The sequence below is a fragment of the Anomaloglossus baeobatrachus genome, chromosome 4 (assembly GCF_048569485.1).
Source record: "Anomaloglossus baeobatrachus isolate aAnoBae1 chromosome 4, aAnoBae1.hap1, whole genome shotgun sequence".
In the NCBI taxonomy this organism is placed as follows: Eukaryota; Metazoa; Chordata; class Amphibia; order Anura; family Aromobatidae; genus Anomaloglossus; species Anomaloglossus baeobatrachus.
Window position 1 is genome coordinate 664,065,325 of NC_134356.1, and position 21,488 is coordinate 664,086,812.

The 21,488-nt window shown below is 51.5% G+C and overlaps 1 protein-coding gene across 3 annotated transcripts in view; it reads left to right on the forward strand.

The window, feature by feature from the left end:
- Positions 1 to 6,876: 6,876 nt before the first annotated feature.
- LOC142304328 (deoxyhypusine synthase-like) overlaps positions 6,877 to 21,488 on the forward strand; it is a 93,754-nt gene continuing 79,142 nt past the window's right edge. For 2 of the 3 annotated variants that reach the window (XM_075346606.1, XM_075346608.1), the window contains exons 1-3: positions 6,877 to 6,963; positions 9,888 to 10,347; positions 11,951 to 12,087. In XM_075346606.1, the coding sequence (XP_075202721.1) occupies positions 9,936 to 10,347; positions 11,951 to 12,087 (549 nt within the window). In that variant the 5' untranslated portion in view covers positions 6,877 to 6,963; positions 9,888 to 9,935. Of the gene's footprint in view, positions 6,984 to 9,887; positions 10,348 to 11,950; positions 12,088 to 21,488 lie in introns of all 3 variants that reach the window. The other variant, XM_075346607.1, reaches the window with a different exon arrangement.

Sequence of the window (21,488 nt, forward strand, 5' to 3'; positions counted from 1 at the left end):
ACTGCAGCATTGCTGGGTGTGTTAGTGCGCCGGGGTAAACAGCGCTGCTGCGCTTGTGCCGTTACTCACTACAGCTCTGCTGAGTGAGGTGACTTAGTACGATCGGCCGATCCGGCCGCGGGGGTCAGTTTTTACTCCGTCGCGGCTGGGATTTGTGGTGCGCCGGGGACTTCCGCGCCGGCCGTGCATATATGACGGCCGCGCTAGATTACTACAGTCCCCGGCTTTTGCGGCCTAGTTCGTATCGTTCCCGCCCCCAGACCTGCCAGTCAGGAGGAGGGCGGGACGCTGTACAGACCAGCAGCGCTAAGAGCTGGAGTCTGTTTTACATACTCCAGCCCTTACACTAGGCACAGTGGGACGCAGTTTCCCGCACTTTTGTTTGTGGCACGCCCACGGTCCGCCCCTCTTCACAGGACGCCGGCAGCCATTCCTGCCTGCACGCTGAGCTGCAGAGGGGAGGCTGGGAGACCCAGACAAGGGATTCTACGACCTCACACCCGCTTTTCAGCGGGCGGTAAGCAGCCCTCAAGGGCTCTCCCCCACTTGTGCCTTAGTGTACTTTGTATTTTGTGCTGGCAATACTTTACACTGTACGGTCGCTGGTGATTTTCTGCTATATACCCTCCTTAGATTTCTCAAGGAGACAACAGCATGTCGTCCGCAAAAAGCAAAAGTGCCAAGGCACGGACTTTATATGCTGCTTGTACCGCATGTGGGGCTACTCTACCGGCAGGTTCCACTGACCCCCATTGTGTGCAGTGCTCGGCCCCTGTGGCAATTGCTCAGCCGGGGCCGCTGCTAGAGGTGACCCAGGGAGAACCACCTGTGAATGCTGTCCAGGTGACAGGGACGGAGTTTGCAGCTTTTGCTGACAGATTGTCTATGACTATGTCTAAAATTCTTGAAACATTGCAGTCTAGACCAGTAACTCAGACCATTGGCACTGTTGATTCATTGCCACCTTGTCCCCCTCAGCTGGACCACTTCCTAGCTCCGGGGGTGTCACATGCACCCCAGGGTGACGGCTCTGACTCGGACGACAGTCCCAGACAACCTAAGCGGGCTCGCTATGAGCGACCCTCAACTTCATCACACTGGTCAGGGTCCCAGCGGGACGACTCTCTGTGTGATGAGGCGGATGTAACTGATCAGGAGTCTGATGCTGGGGCCGCTCTCAATCTAGATACCCCGAATGGTGACGCCATAGTGAATGATCTTATAGCGTCCATCAATAGGATGTTAGATATTTATCCACCAGCTCCTCCTGCGGAGGAGGCAGCTTCACAGCAGGAGAAATTCCATTTCAGGTATCCCAAGCGTAAATTAAGCACTTTTCTGGACCACTCTGACTTTAGAGACGCAATCCAGAAACACCACGCTTATCCAGATAAGCGTTTTTCCAAACGGCTTAAAGATACACGCTATCCTTTTCCCCCTGACGTGGTCAAGGGCTGGACACATTGTCCCAAGGTGGACCCTCCAATCTCCAGGCTTGCAGCCAGATCTCTAGTTGCAGTGGAAGATGGGGCGGCACTTAAAGATGCCACTGACAGACAGATGGAGCTCTGGTTAAAATCCATCTATGAAGCGATTGGAGCGTCGTTGGCGCCAGCATTCGCAGCCGTTTGGGCACTCCAAGCTATTTCAGCTGGGCTTACACAGGTCGACACGGTCACACGTACATCTGCTCCGCAGGTGGCACCCTTGACCTCTCAAATGTCTGCATTCGCGTCTTACGCGATTAATGGTGTCCTAGACTCTACGAGCCGTACGGCGGTGGCGTCAGCCAACTCTGTGGTTTTACGCAGAGCCCTGTGGTTGAGAGAATGGAAGGCAGATTCTTCTTCCAAGAAGTGCTTAACCAGTTTGCCTTTTTCTCGTGACCGATTGTTTGGTGAGCGTTTGGATGAAATCATTAAACACTCCAAGGGTAAGGATTCATCCTTACCTCAGCCCAGACAAAACAAACCCCAACAGAGGAGGGGACAGTCTGGTTTTCGGTCCTTTCGAGGCTCAGGCAGGTCCCAATTCTACTCGTCCAAAAGGACTCAAAAGGATCAGAGGGGCTCAGATTCTTGGCGGACTCAATCACGCCCAAAAAAGCCAGCCGGAAGAACCGTTACCAAGACGGCTTCCTCATGACTCTCAGCCTCCTCTCTCCGCATCCTTGGTCGGTGGCAGGCTCTCCCGCTTTGGCGACATTTAGCTGTCACAGGTCAAAGACCGTTGGGTGAGAGACATTCTGTCTCACAGGTACAGGATAGAGTTCAGCTCTCGTCCTCCAACTCGCTTCTTCAGAACTTCTCCACCGCCCGACCGAGCCGATGTTCTGCTACAAGCGGTGTCCGCTCTAAAGGCGGAAGGAGTGGTGACTTCTGTTCCTCTTCAGGAACAAGGTCACGGTTTTTACTCCAATTTGTTTGTGGTGCCAAAGAAAGACGGGTCGTTCCGTCCCGTCCTGGATCTAAAGCTGCTCAACAAACACGTAAAAACCAGGAGGTTCCGGATGGAATCTCTCCGCTCCGTTATCGCCTCAATGTCTCAAGGAGATTTCCTAGCATCAATAGACATCAAGGATGCTTATCTCCACGTGGCAATTGCGCCAGAGCATCAGCGTTTTCTACGCTTCGTTATAGGAAGCGAACACCTGCAGTTCGTAGCTCTACCTTTCGGGCTGGCGACAGCCCCTCGGGTCTTCACCAAGGTCATGGCAGCAGTAGTAGCAGTCCTGCACTCGCAAGGTCACTCCGTGATCCCGTATTTGGACGACCTACTTATCAAGGCACCCTCTCAAGAGGCATGCCAACACAGCCTGAACGTGGCACTGAAGACTCTCCAGAGTTTCGGGTGGATTATCAACTTTTCAAAGTCAAATCTAACCCCGACCCAATCACTAACATATCTTGGCATGGAGTTTCATATTCTCTCAGCGATAGTGAAACTTCCACTGGACAAACAGTGCTCGCTACAGATAGGGGTGCAATCTCTCCTTCAGGGCCAGTCGCACCCCTTGAGGCGCCTCATGCACTTCTTAGGGAAGATGGTAGCAGCAATGGAAGCAGTTCCTTTTGCGCAGTTCATCTGCGTCCACTACAATGGGACATTCTCCGCCAATGGGACGGGAAGTCGACGTCCCTCGACAGGGAGGTCTCCCTCTCTCAGGCAGCCAAGGAATCTCTCCGGTGGTGGCTTCTTCCCACCTCATTGTCAAAAGGAAAGTCGTTCCTACCCCCATCCTGGGCGGTGGTCACGACAGATGCGAGTCTATCAGGGTGGGGAGCAGTGTTTCTCCACCACAGGGCTCAAGGTACGTGGACTCGGAAAGAGTCCACCCTTCAGATCAATGTTCTGGAGATCAGAGCAGTCTATCTTGCCCTACAAGCCTTCCAACAGTGGCTGGAAGGCAAGCAGATCCGAATTCAGTCGGACAACTCCCCAGCGGTGGCATACATCAACCACCAAGGGGGAACACGCAGTCGGCAAGCCTTCCAGGAAGTCCGGCGGATTCTGACGTGGGTGGAAGACACGGCATCCACCATATCCGCAGTTCACATCCCAGGCGTAGAAAACTGGGAAGCAGACTTTCTCAGTCGCCAGGGCATGGACGCAGGGGAATGGTCTCTTCACCCGGACGTGTTTCAGGAGATCTGTCGCCGCTGGGGGATGCCGGACGTCGACCTGATGGCGTCACGGCACAACAACAAGGTCCCGGTTTTCATGGCACGGTCTCATGATCACCGAGCTCTGGCGACAGACGCCTTAGTTCAAGATTGGTCGCAGTTCCGGCTACCGTATGTGTTCCCACCTCTGGCATTGTTGCCCAGAGTGCTCCGCAAAATCAGGTCCGACTGCCGCCGCGCCATTCTCGTCGCTCCAGACTGGCCAAGGAGGTCGTGGTACCCGGATCTGTGGCACCTCACGGTAGGCCATCCGTGGGCACTACCAGACCGTCCAGACTTGCTGTCTCAAGGGCCGTTTTTCCATCTGAATTCTGCGGCCCTGAACCTGACTGTGTGGCCATTGAGTCCTGGATCCTAGCGGCCTCAGGTTTATCTCATGAAGTGGTTGCCACCATGAGACAGGCTAGGAAGCCATCCTCCGCCAAGATCTACCACAGGACGTGGAGGATATTCCTATCTTGGTGCTCTGCTCAGGGAGTTTCTCCCTGGCCTTTTGCATTGCCTACTTTTCTTTCCTTCCTGCAGTCTGGGTTGGAAAAAGGTTTGTCGCTTGGCTCCCTTAAGGGTCAAGTCTCCGCGCTATCCGTATTTTTTCAGAAACGCCTGGCGCGACTTCCTCAGGTACGCACGTTCCTGCAAGGGGTTTGTCATATCGTCCCCCCTTACAAGCGGCCGTTGGAGCCCTGGGACCTGAACAAGGTTCTAATTGCTCTCCAGAAGCCGCCTTTCGAGCCTATGAAGGGGGTTTCCCTTTCTCGTCTTTCACAGAAAGTGGCCTTTCTAGTTGCGGTCACGTCTCTTCGGAGAGTGTCCGAGCTGGCGGCGTTATCATGCAGATCTCCATTCCTGGTGTTTCACCAGGACAAGGTAGTTCTGCGTCCAATTCCTGAATTTCTTCCCAAGGTGGTATCTTCCTTTCATCTCAATCAAGATATCACTTTACCGTCTTTGTGTCCGCATCCAGTTCACCAATTTGAAAAAGGTTTGCATTTATTGGATCTGGTGAGAGCACTCAGGATCTACATTTCCCGCACGGCGCCTCTGCGCCGCTCGGATGCACTCTTTGTCCTTGTCGCTGGTCAGCGTAAAGGGTCGCAAGCTTCCAAATCCACCCTTGCGCGTTGGATCAAGGAACCAATTCTTCACACCTACTGTTCTGCTGGGCTTCCGATTCCATCAGGACTGAAGGCCCATTCTACCAGAGCCGTGGGTGCGTCCTGGGCATGACGGCACCAGGCTACGGCTCAGCAGGTGTGCCAGGCGGCTACCTGGTCGAGTCTGCACACTTTTACCAAGCATTATCAGGTGCATACCTACGCTTCGGCGGATGCCGGCCTAGGTAGACAAGTCCTTCAGGCGGCGGTGGCTCACCTGTAGGAAAGGGCTGTTTGACGGCCCTATCACGAGGTATTCTTTTACCCACCCAGGGACTGCTTTTGGACGTCCCAATTGTCTGGGTCTCCCAATTAGGAGCGACAAAGAAGAAGGGAATTTTGTTTACTTACCGTAAATTCCTTTTCTTCTAGCTCCAATTGGGAGACCCAGCACCCGCCCTGTTTTTCTTAGGAAGTTTGTTTTTTTCGGGTGCACATGTTGTTCATGTTGAACAGTTCAGTTCTCCGAGATTGTTTCTCGGGTTGAATTTGTATTTAAAACAGTTATTGGCTTTCCTCCTTCTTGCTTTTGCACTAAAACTGAGGAGCCCGTGATCCGACGGGGGGGTGTATAGCCAGAAGGGGAGGGGCCTTACACTTTTAAGTGTAATACTTTGTGTGGCCTCCGGAGGCAGTAGCTATACACCCAATTGTCTGGGTCTCCCAATTGGAGCTAGAAGAAAAGGAATTTACGGTAAGTAAACAAAATTCCCTTCTTTGCTTTTAATTCAGTGGACCGGGTTGTAAAACGTTCGATTGTGACACGTTATCAACGTTGTCGGGGTATGCTGCTTGTGGTGTCCTTTATGGCGCCTCTGCTGGTGTTTTCTGACAGCGTCATGCCCGGTCTGGCGCGCAACATGTACAGCAACTTCCCTATGTGACTAAAGGAGTTCATGAAATTGGTGCACAGGTAAAACAAGGACGGGGGCTGCGCTCAGACAAATCTGACATTTCTTGCGCTTGTCACATCCGAAAATTGTTGATGTCCATGTGTCTCTGTGCGCTCGTTAATATGGAGGAGGGGTGAAGGCACGAAGAACGGATTTATTATCAAAACATACAAGTCTGGGAGATTGGCGGATGTGCTGCCATATTGGGCTGTGTGGAAAACTCACACTCTAGAACATTGATATATATATACATACACGCACACAATATACAAACAGATATATATCTATATCTACATATATACTGTATATATACACAATCTATCTGTGTATATACAATGTATATATATATATATATATAGATATATATAGCTATATATAGATAGAGATATATAGATGGATAGATATATAGATATAGATAAGAGCTGGGCATTTCATTCTGTGCATCCCCTGACTCTGTATCCTGTTGGGACCCGGTCACTCTCAGCCCTTAGTCACATTGAGGCCTATTTTACACCCATGGTAAGGTTTTAATATTAGGGAGTGTAGGTTCTGTCCCATGTTTTTATGCTCTATGCTTTTATTTACTTACATCTGATCTTGTATCTGATCACAATTTTTCCCTTGGTTTCTTTGTCTTATGGCCAGTGTGAACATGAGCTCACAAGCTCCATGCATACCATCTCATACTCCGGCTCACTTTCTTGGTCTTTACACGCACGCACGCACACACACGCACACACACACACACACACACGCACACATACACACTTTATACATATATATAGATGGATAGATAGAAATACACACACATGGTCTGTATATATATATATATATATATATATATATATATATATATATATATATATACATACACACACACACATACAGAGTCACTATATATATATATATATATATATATATATATATATATAAAATGTCTGGAGAGAGACCTCACAGGCTGTATATACAGAATTTTTATTAATTTATTTAATTTTATTATTTTGTTATGCTGTACCACGTTGTGGCCAGCAGGGTGCGCACTCCCCTAGCAAACGATGGCAGCTAATATCCCGACTTATTTCCCCGCCTCAGGTATTTTAGCCACGCCCGCTCTTTTTTTATTGGTCCCATCCCTGTTTCCATGGTTATACTTAGTCACCGATGTGCGGAGTTTTCGCGTCGTCGTGACGTCATCGCCAGGCGCCGGATGTTGGGCGGTGTCCTAGGAGACAGGTGTGTACAATTGGTGGAAGGTGAGCAATATAAGGAAATGTCTAAATGTCGGTTATTTCTCGGTGCTGTACCCGCTCTGTGCTGTGCACACCCCTGGCTGCCTTCAGTTTGGGGCTCCTGTATAGCTCTGCCCCTGATTACAGCATGTCATATCTCTATATTGGTTCATATTCCCAGTAAATGGCTGCTCATCCTTCATATAATGGGTATAGATGGGGAAACTGCAGTAATGTAGCAGATTAATGGAAGCATTGTGACTGCAGTGTCATTACAGGTGACTTAAAGGGGTTGTCTTCAAAGAAGTAAAACTGCAGGAAATGTTATCACAACTCTTCTCTTATATTTCCTGGTGGTCTGTGTTTAATTTGGAGCAGCAGTGACATCACATACACACATGTGACTGCTGCGGCCAATTAGCGGCCTCAGCTGTCTTGTACTGCGATTGGCCGCAGCAGTCAGGTGGAAGCAAATGATTTCATCACTGTTGGACACGTTCAGATTGTCAGAGACCGGTGACATGTCGTCTGTGGATAACACAGTGCTGTGGTAGCCGGTTTGTTCTTTTATATCCAGTCCTTCAGCCTCTGTAGTACAACAAGGCAGGGATCTGGCTGGAGAATTCATTTTATTCACTGGCAGAGGTCAGTTGCAGCCACAGCCTTTGCTTGCCCTGTTCTCTGCTAACTCAGGCTGCTTTGACACATCCGGTTTTTGCACTGCGGCTCAATCCGGCTCAAAAACCTATGCAACGGATGCGGGGAAAAAAACGGATCCGTTGCATACGTTTTTTCATGCAGCCCGTCCATTTTTTGACGGATGTGGCTTGATACTGAGCATGTGCAGTGCAAAAAACGCATCCGGTGTCCATAGGCTTGCATTGGAAATCGCGGCGCATCGCACCGGATCCGGCACGATGCGGTTTTTTCGCCGCACAAAAAAACGTGCCAGGCAACGTTCTATCCGGCCGCCGCATGGGCTAAATATGCCGCAACCGGACGCAACGCAAGGCCATGCGGCACAATACGGCGCTAATGCAAGTCTATGCGGAAAAAACGCAACCGGCGGCAAAAAAAACCGGTTGCGTTTTTTCTGCAAAGCGCCGTATTGTGCCGCTCAGCAAATACCGGATGTGTGAAAGCAGCCTCAGGAAGTTTTTCACTGCTTCATTGGAGACTGGATGAGTTGCTGACTCTTCGCAGGGGTCTGGAAGGTCTCTCCTTGTTCTTGGAGCCTTCACACATTACAGGAGGGTTGGCTTTAAAGAGAACCAACCAGCAAGACTTTCATATGCAAAGTAAAGCCAGTGCTATACTGGCGCTAGGATACTGAATGTAAGCATAGCTTTGGTTCTGAGATTGGCGGTTTTATTTCAGAAACAAGTGCAAGTAAAGTTCCAGCAATGCCCTGCTATTTGATTGACAGGCGCAACAGAGGCGGGAATATGGGGGTTGAGGTTTGCTATCCCTCCTTCCCTTCCCCCTCCCCTCCCTTCCTGGCCTTGGTAGATTCTAGACTTTGAGTCATTTCTGTCACATGATAGGGGCATGTTCAAAATGCAGCCCACACAGTCTAGCATCTACCAAGGCGGTGTGGTGGCAGATGGGCCGGAATAGATGGCAAAACCTGACCCACATATTCCCGCCTCTGTTGCACCTGTCAGTCAAATAGCAGTGCATTGCTGGAACTTTACTTGCACATATTTCTGAAATAAAACATTCAATCTCAGTACAAAATGTATGGTTAAATTCAGCATCCCAGCACCAGTATAGCATTGGTTTTACCTTATGTATGAAAATCCTGCTCATTGGTTCTCTTTAATGTCACCGTCTCGCTCACTGTCACGGGACATTCAGAGCTGATTAAAGAGAATAACCTCTGAACCTGCAGAGATCAACTTTAGTACAAACCATGAAAAAATTAAATAAGTTAAAATGCAGCATTTCAAGGGGTTGTGCAACTCCATCTGACACCTTTACTGCATAAGAAGTGAGAGTGCTGATGATGTCATAGCTCGAGATGCATGGACAGTCAGCGTGCGTGCGTGCGTGTGTGTGTACGTGTGTTCACAACGTCATGGATAATACTTATTCGGATGCACTGGATAACTGCTTTCAAAGGGCGGTGATGCACATAGAATGGAAAAGTCCCTGGTATGTCGATGCAGGGCCTCATATAAAAGCGCATTGAAAGAAGAAAAGTGTCCCAGTGCTGGGATCCCCAGTGATCAGCTGGAATCTATTGGGGAACGCAGTGGCAATCTCTTAATTTATCTGCAGTGTCATCACTGGAGGAAACAAACATTGCACATTTCTGATAGTGATCAATGGGTTCTCCATGTGATACACAGAAGCGCCTGGTCCTCCATTGTGAGACTGTTTGAAGCCAGTGGAGTTGGGGTATATCCTATTGCATCATCCATGACTGCGGTGAGAATCCCGTGGGCTAATCTTGTGAGCGCCAGCTCGCCTTTTGATTAGCCAACCTGAGTCAGGGTGGCTAATCAAAAGAAAAGATGCGGATGCTGTGAGGCGAGCGGCGGTTCTCATACATCGGCTGCTGACCTCCGTCTAGACTGATAGACTGGAACACGAGAGTTGATTTGCCACCCAATAAATAGAGCATAAAGGGTGCTTTACACGCTGCAACATCGCTAGTGATCTCGTTAGCGATATGACACGCCAGATCGCAGATGCGATCTGGCGTGTCACATCGCTAACGAGATCGCTAGCGATGTCGCAGCGCATAAAGCACCCAAAACTCTCCTCTATGAAAATCCCCAACATTGTATTTCAATACGGGTTTTGTGAATTGGAAAACTGATTAAGGTTTTTGTTGATTGATGGCAGATCTCATCCTTATGATTATTTAGCATTGAAATTGCTCTATGCTTCCTCTTTTTGCCCTCTTTTCTGCCCTTGGTGTAGATGCCGAGGTAGGTCTTGATCATTTCTTTGCCCACTTTCATAACCACCATGGCAAGTGCCCGGGAGGCAGAGTCAGATAACGACTCTGATGGGGAAACCGGAGAAGATCCTGAAAGACAAGCAATGGATTATGTCTCAAGGGTCCTAAGTAACATAACGCTACAAGACAAAAGCAGTCGACAGCCGCACACTCTGCCTATGGAAGCTCCGGATGGGATCCAGCATGGGGGCCTGGATCTGAAGAAATCTCCTGTATCAGGAGAGGATGCAGAGGGGAAGTCTCTGCTGTTACTTCTTCCTTTTGAGCTTATTTTGCACATATTATCATTTCTGGAAGCGCGGTTCATCCTCCGTGTGCTCCCACTGGTGTGCCGCACACTCCGGGATATTGTATCAGAGAAGGTAACCTGGAAGGTGAGGGTCCAGAAGAAGGTCAGCTCCAGCTTCCCCGTGGTAGACCGTGAGTAATAATCATGCGATAAGCCTCTCTTAATACACAGACATCAGGAAACACAGACCTCTCCTCCTCCTCCTCCTAATACACAGACATCAGGACACACTGACCACTCCTCCTCCTCCTAATACACAGACATCAGGACACACAGACCTCTCCTCCTCCTCCTAATACACAGACATCAGGACACACAGACCTCTCCTCCTAATACACAGACATCAGGACACACAGACCTCTCCTCCTAATACACAGATATCAGGACACACAGACCTCTCCTCCTCCTAATACACAGACATCAGGACACACAGACCACTCCTCCTAATACACAGACATCTGGACACACAGACCTCTCCTCCTAATACACAGACATCAGGACACACAGACCTCTCCTCCTAATACACAGACATCAGGGCACACAGACCTCTCCTCCTCCTAATACACAGACATCAGGACACACAGACCTCTCCTCCTCCTAATACACAGACATCAGGACACACAGACCTCTCCTCCTAATACACAGACATCAGGGCACACAGACCTCTCCTCCTCCTAATACACAGACATCAGGACACACAGACCTCTCCTCCTCCTAATACACAGACATCAGGACACACAGACCTCTCCTCGTCCTCCTAATACACAGACATCAGGACACACAGACCTCTCCTCCTAATACACAGACATCAGGGCACACAGACCTCTCCTCGTCCTCCTAATACACAGACATCAGGACACACAGACCTCTCCTCCTAATACACAGACATCAGGGCACACAGACCTCTCCTCCTCCTAATACACAGACATCAGGACACACAGACCTCTCCTAATACACAGACATCAGGGCACACAGACCTCTCCTCCTAATACACAGACATCAGGGCACACAGACCTCTCCTCCTCCTAATACACAGACATCAGGACACACAGACCTCTCCTCCTAATACACAGACATCAGGACACACAGACCTCTCCTCCTAATACACAGACATCAGGGCACACAGACCTCTCCTCCTCCTAATACACAGACATCAGGACACACAGACCTCTCCTCCTAATACACAGACATCAGGACACACAAACCTCTCCTCCTCCTAATACACAGACATCAGGGCACACAGACCTCTCCTCCTATTACACAGACATCAGTACACACAGACCTCTCCTCCTCCTAATACACAGACATCAGTACACACAGACCTCTCCTCCTAATACACAGACATCAGGACACACAAACCTCTCCTCCTCCTAATACACAGACATCAGGGCACACAGACCTCTCCTCCTAATACACAGACATCAGTACACACAGACCTCTCCTCCTCCTAATACACAGACATCAGGACACACAGACCTCTCCTCACCCTAATACACAGGCATCAGGACACACAGACCTCTCCTCCTCCTCCTAATACACAGGCATCAGGACACACAGACCTCTCCTCCTCCTAATACACAGGCATCAGGACACACAGACCTCTCCTCCTCCTAATACACAGACATCAGGACACACAGACCTCTCCTCCTCCTAATACACAGGCATCAGGACACACAGACTTCTAATACACAAACATCAAGACATATATTTAGTTTTGCCCTCCTCTTTTCACAGAAGACAACTTTGATTGGCCGTCTGCCTGTATTGACCTTGAAGAGCAGCTCGCCCATTGGTCAGGTGATGGGAAGACAGAACATTTCTCATTGGCTGATGGCCATTATGCCCCGGTGGACGCAGTTCTCCTATTACAGGTATGTTCACCAGTGTCCTTCCACCCCATATCTGTAGCGCCTTTCCCCCTCTCTGTATAAGACATGTGGAGTTTGGAGAAAAAGAATCCAGCTCACCCCGGAGACTGCTCAGATTTGTCTGTAATAGAAAGCAAAGGATCCCGCTGCTGCTACAACGTGAGGAACAAGGGAAACAAGAAGAAATGATCCAGCGTCCAGATTTCTTTTCTTTATAATAAAGCTAGCTGTACTGCCCGGCTTCACCCGGGTTAATAACTGCTGTTAACAAAATAGAATGTCTTAGGCTACTTTCACACTTGCGTTCTGCGGAGTCCGTCACTATGGAGAATAGCGCAGTCCGTTAACGCACTGCACTATTCTCCATAGACTTGTATGGATGACGCACTGTAACGCAAGTGTCTGCGTTGCATCCGCTGGACGACGCAGCGTCGTTATTTCTTCATCGTTCCTTATGGGAGACCCAGACCATGGGTGTATAGCTTCTGCCTCCGGAGGACACACAAAGTACTACACTAAAAAGTGTAGCTCCTCCCTCCGAGCATATACACCCCCTGGATAACCAAATCTAGCCAGTTCAATGCTTTGTGTTCAGGAGGCATACATCCACACATGCATTCTCATATGATTTCTGATTTTAAAGAGTTGGAAGAAAAGCGGGTCCAAGCTGGACTCCCGGCATGTCCCTTCTCACCCCACTGTGTCGGCGGTGCTGTTAAGGTTGATTTTACAAGGCTGGAGCCTTACATGCCGCGCTCCTTCACCATCCCTCGGGCTCTGGCTTGAAGTGGGAGCCATCACGGTTCTCACTGCTTTGCAGGAGACCGGTCTCCATCCGCAGCCCTTTCAGGACCCTGCTGGACGGAGCACTCATCCCTCAGGGACCTGGCCCTGCGTCTCATAAGCTAAGTATTGAGACGTTTTTGAGGGGTCCCTTGTACATTTATTGTGGGGAGAGTGTGTTATTTAACTTTGCTGTGATTTCCGGCCGGTTCTCTGGTTTTCACCTGAGAACCGCGCCGAGGGTGCCTGCTCGTCGGCCGCATGGAAAAATTTAGGCCCCGGCTTCGGCTGCGGCCTACTTTCGTTTTACACTGCCCCTGCATGTCAGTCATGCAGAGGGACAGTGCGGCGCCGCCCACCGGCCGTTCAGCTCAGGGGAGGACACTCCTATCTGAGGAGATGTTTCCCTCCCCTGGATGTCTCCTTGGCCCTCCGGTTCCCGCTCTTGGACTAGGCCCCGCCCCCCCTCCTCCCTCCGGCGCCATTTTATCAGTGTTCTCACACTGATCGGCGCTGGCTGCTGCATCTCTGCAACCTTTCTGGGGGTCCGAGCTGTGGAATCCGGAGGGCACACAAAACGGTCTGGTAAGCCACAACCTCTGGTTGTGGACTTCCTTATACACTCTCTGGGGGTCATTCTGAAGGAGTGTGTTCTTTACTGCAGAGCCTCCACCTCAGCAGCATGTCTCACACTAGGAGCAAGGCTGTACCCAATATGCACTGCATGTAAGCTCGTACTGCCTGAACCGAGCACATATCCACATTGTGATGCCTGCTCTAACATGGTGGTGCCTCAGCCTGGAGTCTCCCCAATGGTCCCTCCGGCTGCTCCGGCCCCGGTGGCTGAACCCCCGGCTTGGGTAGAATCGTTTTCTAAGGCTATCTCCCAGTCCTTTGCCGACTCCATGGGACAGCTGTCCCGGACTTTGAGCATGCATCAGCCCCCTTCTCAGGGCGCCTCTGCTGCTCCGGCTCGCTCTGCAGAGCTCACAGAGGATTCTTCATCTGCTCCCAGACCCCGTCCTCCTAAAAGGAGACGCAGGGTCCCCTCTCCTTCCTCGTCCCGCGGCTCCGATTCACGAGCCGACTCGCAGGACGAGGAGGATGTCTTTACTGGGGGCTCGGACGCTACCTCTATGTACCCCATTGATCTGTCCGAAGGTGACGCAGATGTTAGTGATTTGATTGCGTCCATTAATTCTGTACTGGACCTCAATCCGCCAGTATCAGAGGAGCAAGCCTCTCTGGCAGAAAAGCACCAGTTTACCTCGCCTAAGAGAACAAGGAGTGTGTTCTTTAACCACTCCAGTTTTCAGGCCGCTGTGTCCAAGCCCAGAGCCTGTCCTGACAAACGCTTCCCAAAGCGTGGTTCTGATGACCGTTTCCCTTTTCCACCAGAGGTGGTCAAGGAGTGGGCTCTCTCACCAAAAGTAGACCCCCCGGTGTCTAGACTCTCAGCCCGGACAGTTGTATCTGTAGCTGATGGCACTTCCCTTAAGGATCCCACTGACCGCCAGGTTGACCTCCTGGCCAAGTCTGTCTATGAGGCGGCAGGGGCCTCGTTCTCCCCATCCTTTGCAGCAGTGTGGGCTCTCAAAGCCATCTCTGCTTCCCTAGAGGAGATGCATTCCCTCACTAGGGACTCTATGCCTGAATTGGTTGCCCTAACTTCCCAGGCTTCAGCCTTTTCAGCCTACGCCATGTCTGCCATGCTGGAGGCTTCTCACCGCACTGCGGTGGCCTCCGCTAATTCCCTCGCTATCCGCAGGATTTTGTGGCTGCGAGAGTGGAAGGCAGATGCTTCTTCAAAGAAGTACCTTGCTGGGCTCCCATTTGCTGGGTCCAGGCTGTTCGGTGAACAACTGGATGCAATTATTAAGGAGGCTACTGGCGGGAAGAGTACTTCCTTGCCACAGACTAAACCCAGGAAACCTGTCCAGGGCAGGAACCAGTCGAGGTTTCGTTCCTTTCGTTCCTCTAACTGGGCGGCCTCTAAGCCCTCGGCCTCGTCCACTAACTCAGCCAAGGACCAGAAGCCCACCTGGCGCAAGAAGCCGCGTCCACAAAGGTCCGCAGGAGCCGCTGCCACCAAGGCAGCCTCCTCTTGACTATCTGGCCGAGCAAGCAACGTCCTTGGTCGGTGGCAGGCTCTCCCACTTTGGCGACGTGTGGTTTCAACACGTCTCCGATCAGTGGGTGCGGGATATCATCTCCCACGGCTACAGGATAGAGTTCTCTTCCAGCCCGCCAAACAGATTTTCTTTATCGTTCCTATGGGAGACCCAGACCATGGGTGTATAGCTACTGCCTCCGGAGGACACACAAAGTTACTACACTCAAAACGTGTAGCTCCTCCCTCCTAGCATATACACCCCCTGCTAGCCAGTCCTAGCCAGTTTCAAGCTTTGTGTCAGGAGGATCACACACACACATGCATCCTTTTTTGATTTTTCATTTTTTCTAAAGATTTGGAAGAAAAGCGGGTCCACTGGACTCCCGGCATGTCCCTTCACACTCCCCTGGTGGCAGTGCTGTTAAGGTTGACTTCAGGGCAGAAATCCCTTCATGCCGCGCTCCTTCACCATCCCTTAGGGGCTCTGGCTTGAAGTTAGAGCCCACACGGTTCTCACTGCCTTGCAGGAGACCGGCCTCCATCCGCAGCCCTTTGGCAGGACCCTGCTGGACGGAGCACTGGACCCCCACCCCACCAGGGATTGGACCCTGCGTCTCAAAGCTAAGTATAGAGACGTTGTTCAAGGGTCCTTCTACAATGTGGATTTATTGAGGGGACAGTGATTTATGTTGATAATGCTGCTTTTTACAGTTTTTCCGGCCGGTTTCTCAGTTTTTACTGAGTACCGCGCCGATGATGCCTGATTTTCGGCCGCATGTATAACTCTAGGCCCCGGCTTCAGCCGCGGCCTAGTTTCGTTTTGTTCCCCTGCATGTTACTCATGCAAGGGGACACTGCAGCGCCGCCCGCCGGCCGCTCTGCACAGGGGACGACACTCCGTTTTAGGAGATGATTCCCTCCCCTGTACATGCCTTAGCCCTCCGATTCCCGCTCCTAGGTTAACCCCCGCCCCCCCCCCCCCCCCCTCACTCTGGCGCCATTTTCTCAGCGTTCTTAGTACGCTGATCGGCGCTGGCTGCTCTGCAGCAGAGGGAGTGGATATCTGGCTGGGGGTCCAGGCTTGGAACCTGAGGGGGCACTCATAATAGCGGCCTGATAAGTCACAACCTCTGGCTGTGCACTTTTATACACGATCACGGCATTCTGAGGGAGTTAATTCTTTATTATAGAACCTCCTCAGCAGCATGTCTCACACTAGGAGCAAAGCTCCAAGGCTGTACACTACATGTTCTGCATGTAAGCTCATATTGCCTGAACCGGCACAGACCCATACTGTCATGGTTCTTAGGTGGTGGTGCCTCAGCCTGGAGTCTCCCCAGGCTGAACCCCTGTCTTGTGTTTTCTAGACATTCTAGACAGAGCCCCCCACCTCTGCAGCATGTCTCACAGAGCGAGGCTGCAGGCTGTTTTTAGTATCCACTGCTGGTAGTCTCGTACGGCTGTACCGAGCTCATAACCACTGTGGCCCCTCAGCTTGGAGGCTCATTCAGGGTCCCTCCAGCTGCTCCGGTCGATGGCTGACCCCTGGGGGAATCTTTTTTCCAGGGGTCGGCCTGTCCCGGCATCTGCTGAGCATGCAGCCCCCTTCTCAGGGCGTTTTCTGCTCGCTCAGCAAAGCTCTCAGACCCCGTCCTCCTGACAGGGAGACGCAGGGTCCCCTGTCCTCCCCGTCCCGCAGCTCCGATTACGAGCTGACTCATTGGACGAGGAGGATGTCACGGACGCTACTTTAGGTGCTTTGATCCGTCCGTAGGTGACGCGGATGCGACTGATTGGATTGCGTCCATTATACTTGTATTGGACCTCCATCCGCCTGTATCAGGGGAGTATTCCCCGCTGGCAGTAAGGCATCAGTATACCTTTAACAAGACGAGGAGTGTGTTCCTTAACCACTCCAGTTTTCAGGCGTCCAAGCCCACAGCCTGTCCTGCAGATCCCACAACGGGGTTCTGCTGCCTGTCTCCCCCTCCCATCAGAGGTGGTCAAGGAGTGTACTCATTCGCCAAGGGTGGCCACTCCGGTGTCTAGACTTTCAGCCCGGATAGTTGTATCAGTGGCTGACGGCACCTCTATAAGGATCCCACGGTACATTAATTTTGTACTGGACCTCAATCCGCCGGAGTTACCTTATCTAGGTGAACACAACGTGTGTTCCTTAACCACTCCGGTTTTCAGGTCCCTGTGACCAGCCCAGGGTCCGCTCTGACAGTCGCTTCCCATGAAGCGTGATTCTGAGGACTGTGTTTCCCCTGTCCACCAATAGTGGTCAAGAAGTGGCCTCATTCACCTAAGGTGGCTCTGCCCGGACCGTTAAGTCAGTGGCTGATGGCTCCTCAGAGGAGATGCATTCCCTCACAGGGACCCTATGCCCAAAACGGTTGCCTGAACTTCCAGACTTCAGTCTTTTCATCCTCTGCCTAGGTCTGCCATGCTGGACACCGCACGGCGGTGGTCTTGGCTACTTTCCTCGCTGTCCGCAGGCTCCTGTGGCTTCGGAAATGGAGGGCAGATGCCTCTATAGAGGTTCCTTGCTGGGCTCCTCTTTGGTGGGACCAGTCTCTTCGGAACCGACTGGATGAAATTTAGGAAGCTCTTGGCGGGGAGAGTTCTTCCTTGCCACAAACCTAAACCAGGGAACCTGTCCAGGGCAGGAATCAGTTGAGGTTTCGGTGGTTTCCGTTCCTCCATCTGATCGTCCTCTAGCTCGGCCTAGGTTCATAGAACCAATTGGCTTGAAGCTGCGTCTTCAGAAGACCGCAGGAGATGCTGCCACTTAGTCAGCTCCCTCCGAGCTATCTAGCCACGCCAACCTCCTCCTAGTCGGTGGCAGGCTCTCTCCACTTGGCGACGTATGGTTCTAACACGTCTCCGTTCAGTGGGGGCGGGATTATATCTCCCATGGCTACAAGATGGAGTTCTGTCCACCCGCCAAACAGATTTTTTCTGTTACCTCCTCCCGGCTCCAAGGCCGCCGCCTTCTCATAAGCCGTGGCATTTCTTGCAGGCCAATGGAGTAATTGTACCGAATCCCGTCTGGGAACGGTTCTGAGATTTTTGTTTAAATCTATTTCTAGTCCCCGAAGAGGGCGGAGCCTTCCGACCTGGATCTTTAGCTTTTCAAGCATGGTCAGGTGTGGCGTTTTCACATGGAGTCTCTGTCTTGTTCCGTGTGTTTTTTTTCACCGGATCAATCAAGAACCCAAGGAGATTCCCTCGCAGCCTTCGGCATCAGAGATGCTTTTCTGCAACGGTCAATCGCAGTTTCACACCAGCGTTGACTGCGTTTTGCCATCAGAGTGGTCCAATTCGTGGCTCTTCCCTTGGGGTTGGCCACGGCCCCTCGAGTATTCTCATTGGGGCTGCTGTGATTAGGGTCCTGCACCCCTAGGGATTGACAGTGATCGTTTGCCCTAGACGGCCTTCTTCTTAGGCCTTCATCCAGTGCAGACTCTTAGCAGAGTACTTCGCTTACTCTCGCCACTCTAACCTATTCGGGTGGCTTGTCATTCTGTTCAAGTCCACTCTGACTTCGAACCAGAGGCTCTCAAGGACGCAATTCGAGACTGTCGGCTCTTGTGAAGCCACTCTTAGTCGATAAGTAGTCCCTCCGCTGGCGGTCGACGTCGTTCTATCAGACACCAAATACAGGTGCTGGTCAGACGGTGGCGTCAATGGAAGCCATTCCTTGCCCAGTTTCTCCTGTGCCCTCTGAGACTGGATGTTGTCCGCTGTACACGCGAACTCCCTCCTTCCACGGGGTGGTGGCTTTGCCACTGACCTGGGGCTCGTTTTCAGGGGTGGTTTCGACCACTCTGTCTCAGGGACGCTCCTTCCTGGCCCCGTCCCAGGTGATTCTCACCAGGGTGCTGGTCTTTCCGCCTTGGGAGCATTATATCTCCACCGCGGAGCGCAGGGCGCTTGGACTCTGTCCGAATCAGCCCTCTAGATCAATGGGCTAGAAATCAGAGCTGTATTCTAGCTCTCTAGCCTTCACCATTTGTTGGCGGCTAGGCACATTCGAGTTCAGTCGGATAACGTTACAGCGTTTTCCTACATCAATTTCCAGATCGGGACACTCAGCCGCCTGGCAATCTTGGCGCCTCAACATTCTTCACTGGACAAGGGACTCCTAGTCCACCGTATCCGCAGCCCACATCCTAGATGTCAAAACTGCGGGCAGATTATTTCAGCTGTCCAACCGTGGTCCACAATCCTCAGGTTTTGCGGTAGACACACTGGTTCATGTTTGATCCCAGCTTCGTCTCTACCTCTTGCCCAGAGCCCTGCACAAGATCAGGGAAGGGGGCCGTCGGGTCATTCTCTTACAGACTGACCCAGGCAGGCTTCGTATCCTGACCTGCTCTTTCTGTCCGTTGGATTGCCATGGCATCTTCCGGTCCGTCCAGACCTTTTCTCAGAAGGTCCGTTTTTCCGTCAGAATTCTGGATTCTCGGATTGACGGCGTAGCTATTGAGTCCTGGATCTTGGCGACTTCTGGTATCCTTCCTGAAGTCATCTCCGCTATGACTCGAGCTCCAAGGTGTCCTTGGACCTTTTTAGCCTTGCCGACCCTCCTGTCCCTTCCACAGTCCGGTCTACAGCTAGGACTATCCCTCATTAAGGGACAGGTCTCCGTTCTGTCGGTATGTGCCAGCGGCGTATCGTCCGGCTGGCTCCGGTGCGCTCCTTTAAGGGCGCGTCTCACATCATTCCGCCTTTCCGGCGGTCTATGGAGCCCTGGGACCTTAATCCGGTCCTCCCGGTTCCCGGAAACCCCCCTTTGCGCTTCTTAGGGAGGTTTCTTTGTTTCATCTTTCACAGAAAGTAGTCTTTCTAGTGGCTATAATTTCCTGCCAGGGAGTTCTGGCTGCACTCTCTCTGAGTTACCCCCTTTTTTGGTCTTTTGCATCAAGACAAGGTGGTCTCCGTCCGACTCCGGACTTTTTTCCCTAAGGTGGTTACTGCTTCCACCTTATCCGGGGCAATATTCCTGCCTTCCTTTTGTCCGGCTCCTCTTCATTGCTTGAGGAAGCGTTGCATATCCTGGATCTGGTGCGGGCGCCCCGGATCTAGGTGTCTCGCACCGCCGTTATTAGGCGGTGCACCTCTCTCTAGTACTGACTGCTAGTCAGCGTAGCGGTCTCTCGGCATCTAAGCCGACCCTTGTTCGTTAGCTTAGGTCGGCCATTTCCGAGGCCTACAAGTGTACTCAAGTGCCTTCCCCGCTGGGGATCAGAGCACATTTGATCAGACCTGTCGGTGCCTTTTCGGCTTTCAGGCTACGGCTCAGTAGGTCTGTCAGACGGCAGCTCGAATTAGTCTGCATACTTTTTCGAAGCTCTATCCAAGGCATGCTCTTGCTTTGGCAGACGCGGGCTTCGGCAGACGCATCTTTCAGGTGTCTGTCGCCCATTTGTGAAGTGGGGTTTTCCTGCTTCTCAGTTGTCTGTTTATTCCCACCCATGGACTGCTTTGGGACGTCCCATGGTCTGGGTCTCCCATAGGAACGATAAAGAAAAAGAGAATTTTGTTTACTTACCGTAAATTCTTTTTCTTATAGTTCCGTCATGGGAGACCCAGCACCCTCCCTATTGCCTGTTGGCAAGTTTCTTGTTCCGTGTGTCTTCACCGGCTGTTGTTGTAGACAGAGGCTCCGGTTATTCCGGGTTTTACTCTATCTCTACTTGTGGGTGGATGTCCTCCTTCAGCTTTTGCACTAAACTGGCTAGGACTGGCTAGCAGGGGGTGTATATGCTAGGAGGGAGGAGCTACACGTTTTGAGTGTAGTAACTTTGTGTGTCCTCCGGAGGCAGTAGCTATACACCATGGTCTGGGTCTCCCATGACGGAACTATAAGAAAAAGAATTTACGGTAAGTAAACAAAATTCTCTTTTTTTCTGTCAACTCCCCCCTGCTCCAAGGCCGCCGCCTTCTCTCAGGCCGTGGCATCCTTACAGGCCAACGGAGTAATTGTACCGGTTCCCGCCAGGGAACGGTTCAGAGGTTTTTACTCAAATCTCTTCCTAGTCCCCAAAAAGGACGGTTCCTTCCGGCCCATCCTGGATCTCAAGCTTCTCAACAAGCATGTTCAGGTGCGGCATTTTCGCATGGAGTCTCTGCGATCGGTCATTGCCTCAATGACCCAAGGAGATTTCCTGGCATCCATCGACATCAGAGATGCCTATATGCACGTGCCAATTGCAGTTTCACACCAGCGTTGGCTACGTTTTGCAATCGGAGAGGAACATTTCCAATTCGTGGCTCTCCCCTTCGGGTTAGCCACGGCCCCTCGAGTATTTACCAAGGTCATGGCAGCAGTGGTTGCGGTTCTGCACCTCCAGGGGTTGGCAGTGATTCCTTACCTGGACGACCTTCTTGTCAAGGCTTCATCCAGTGCAGACTGTCAGCGGAGTGTCTCGCTCACTCTCGCCACTCTTGTTCAATTCGGGTGGCTTGTCAATCTGCCCAAGTCCACTCTGACCCCGAC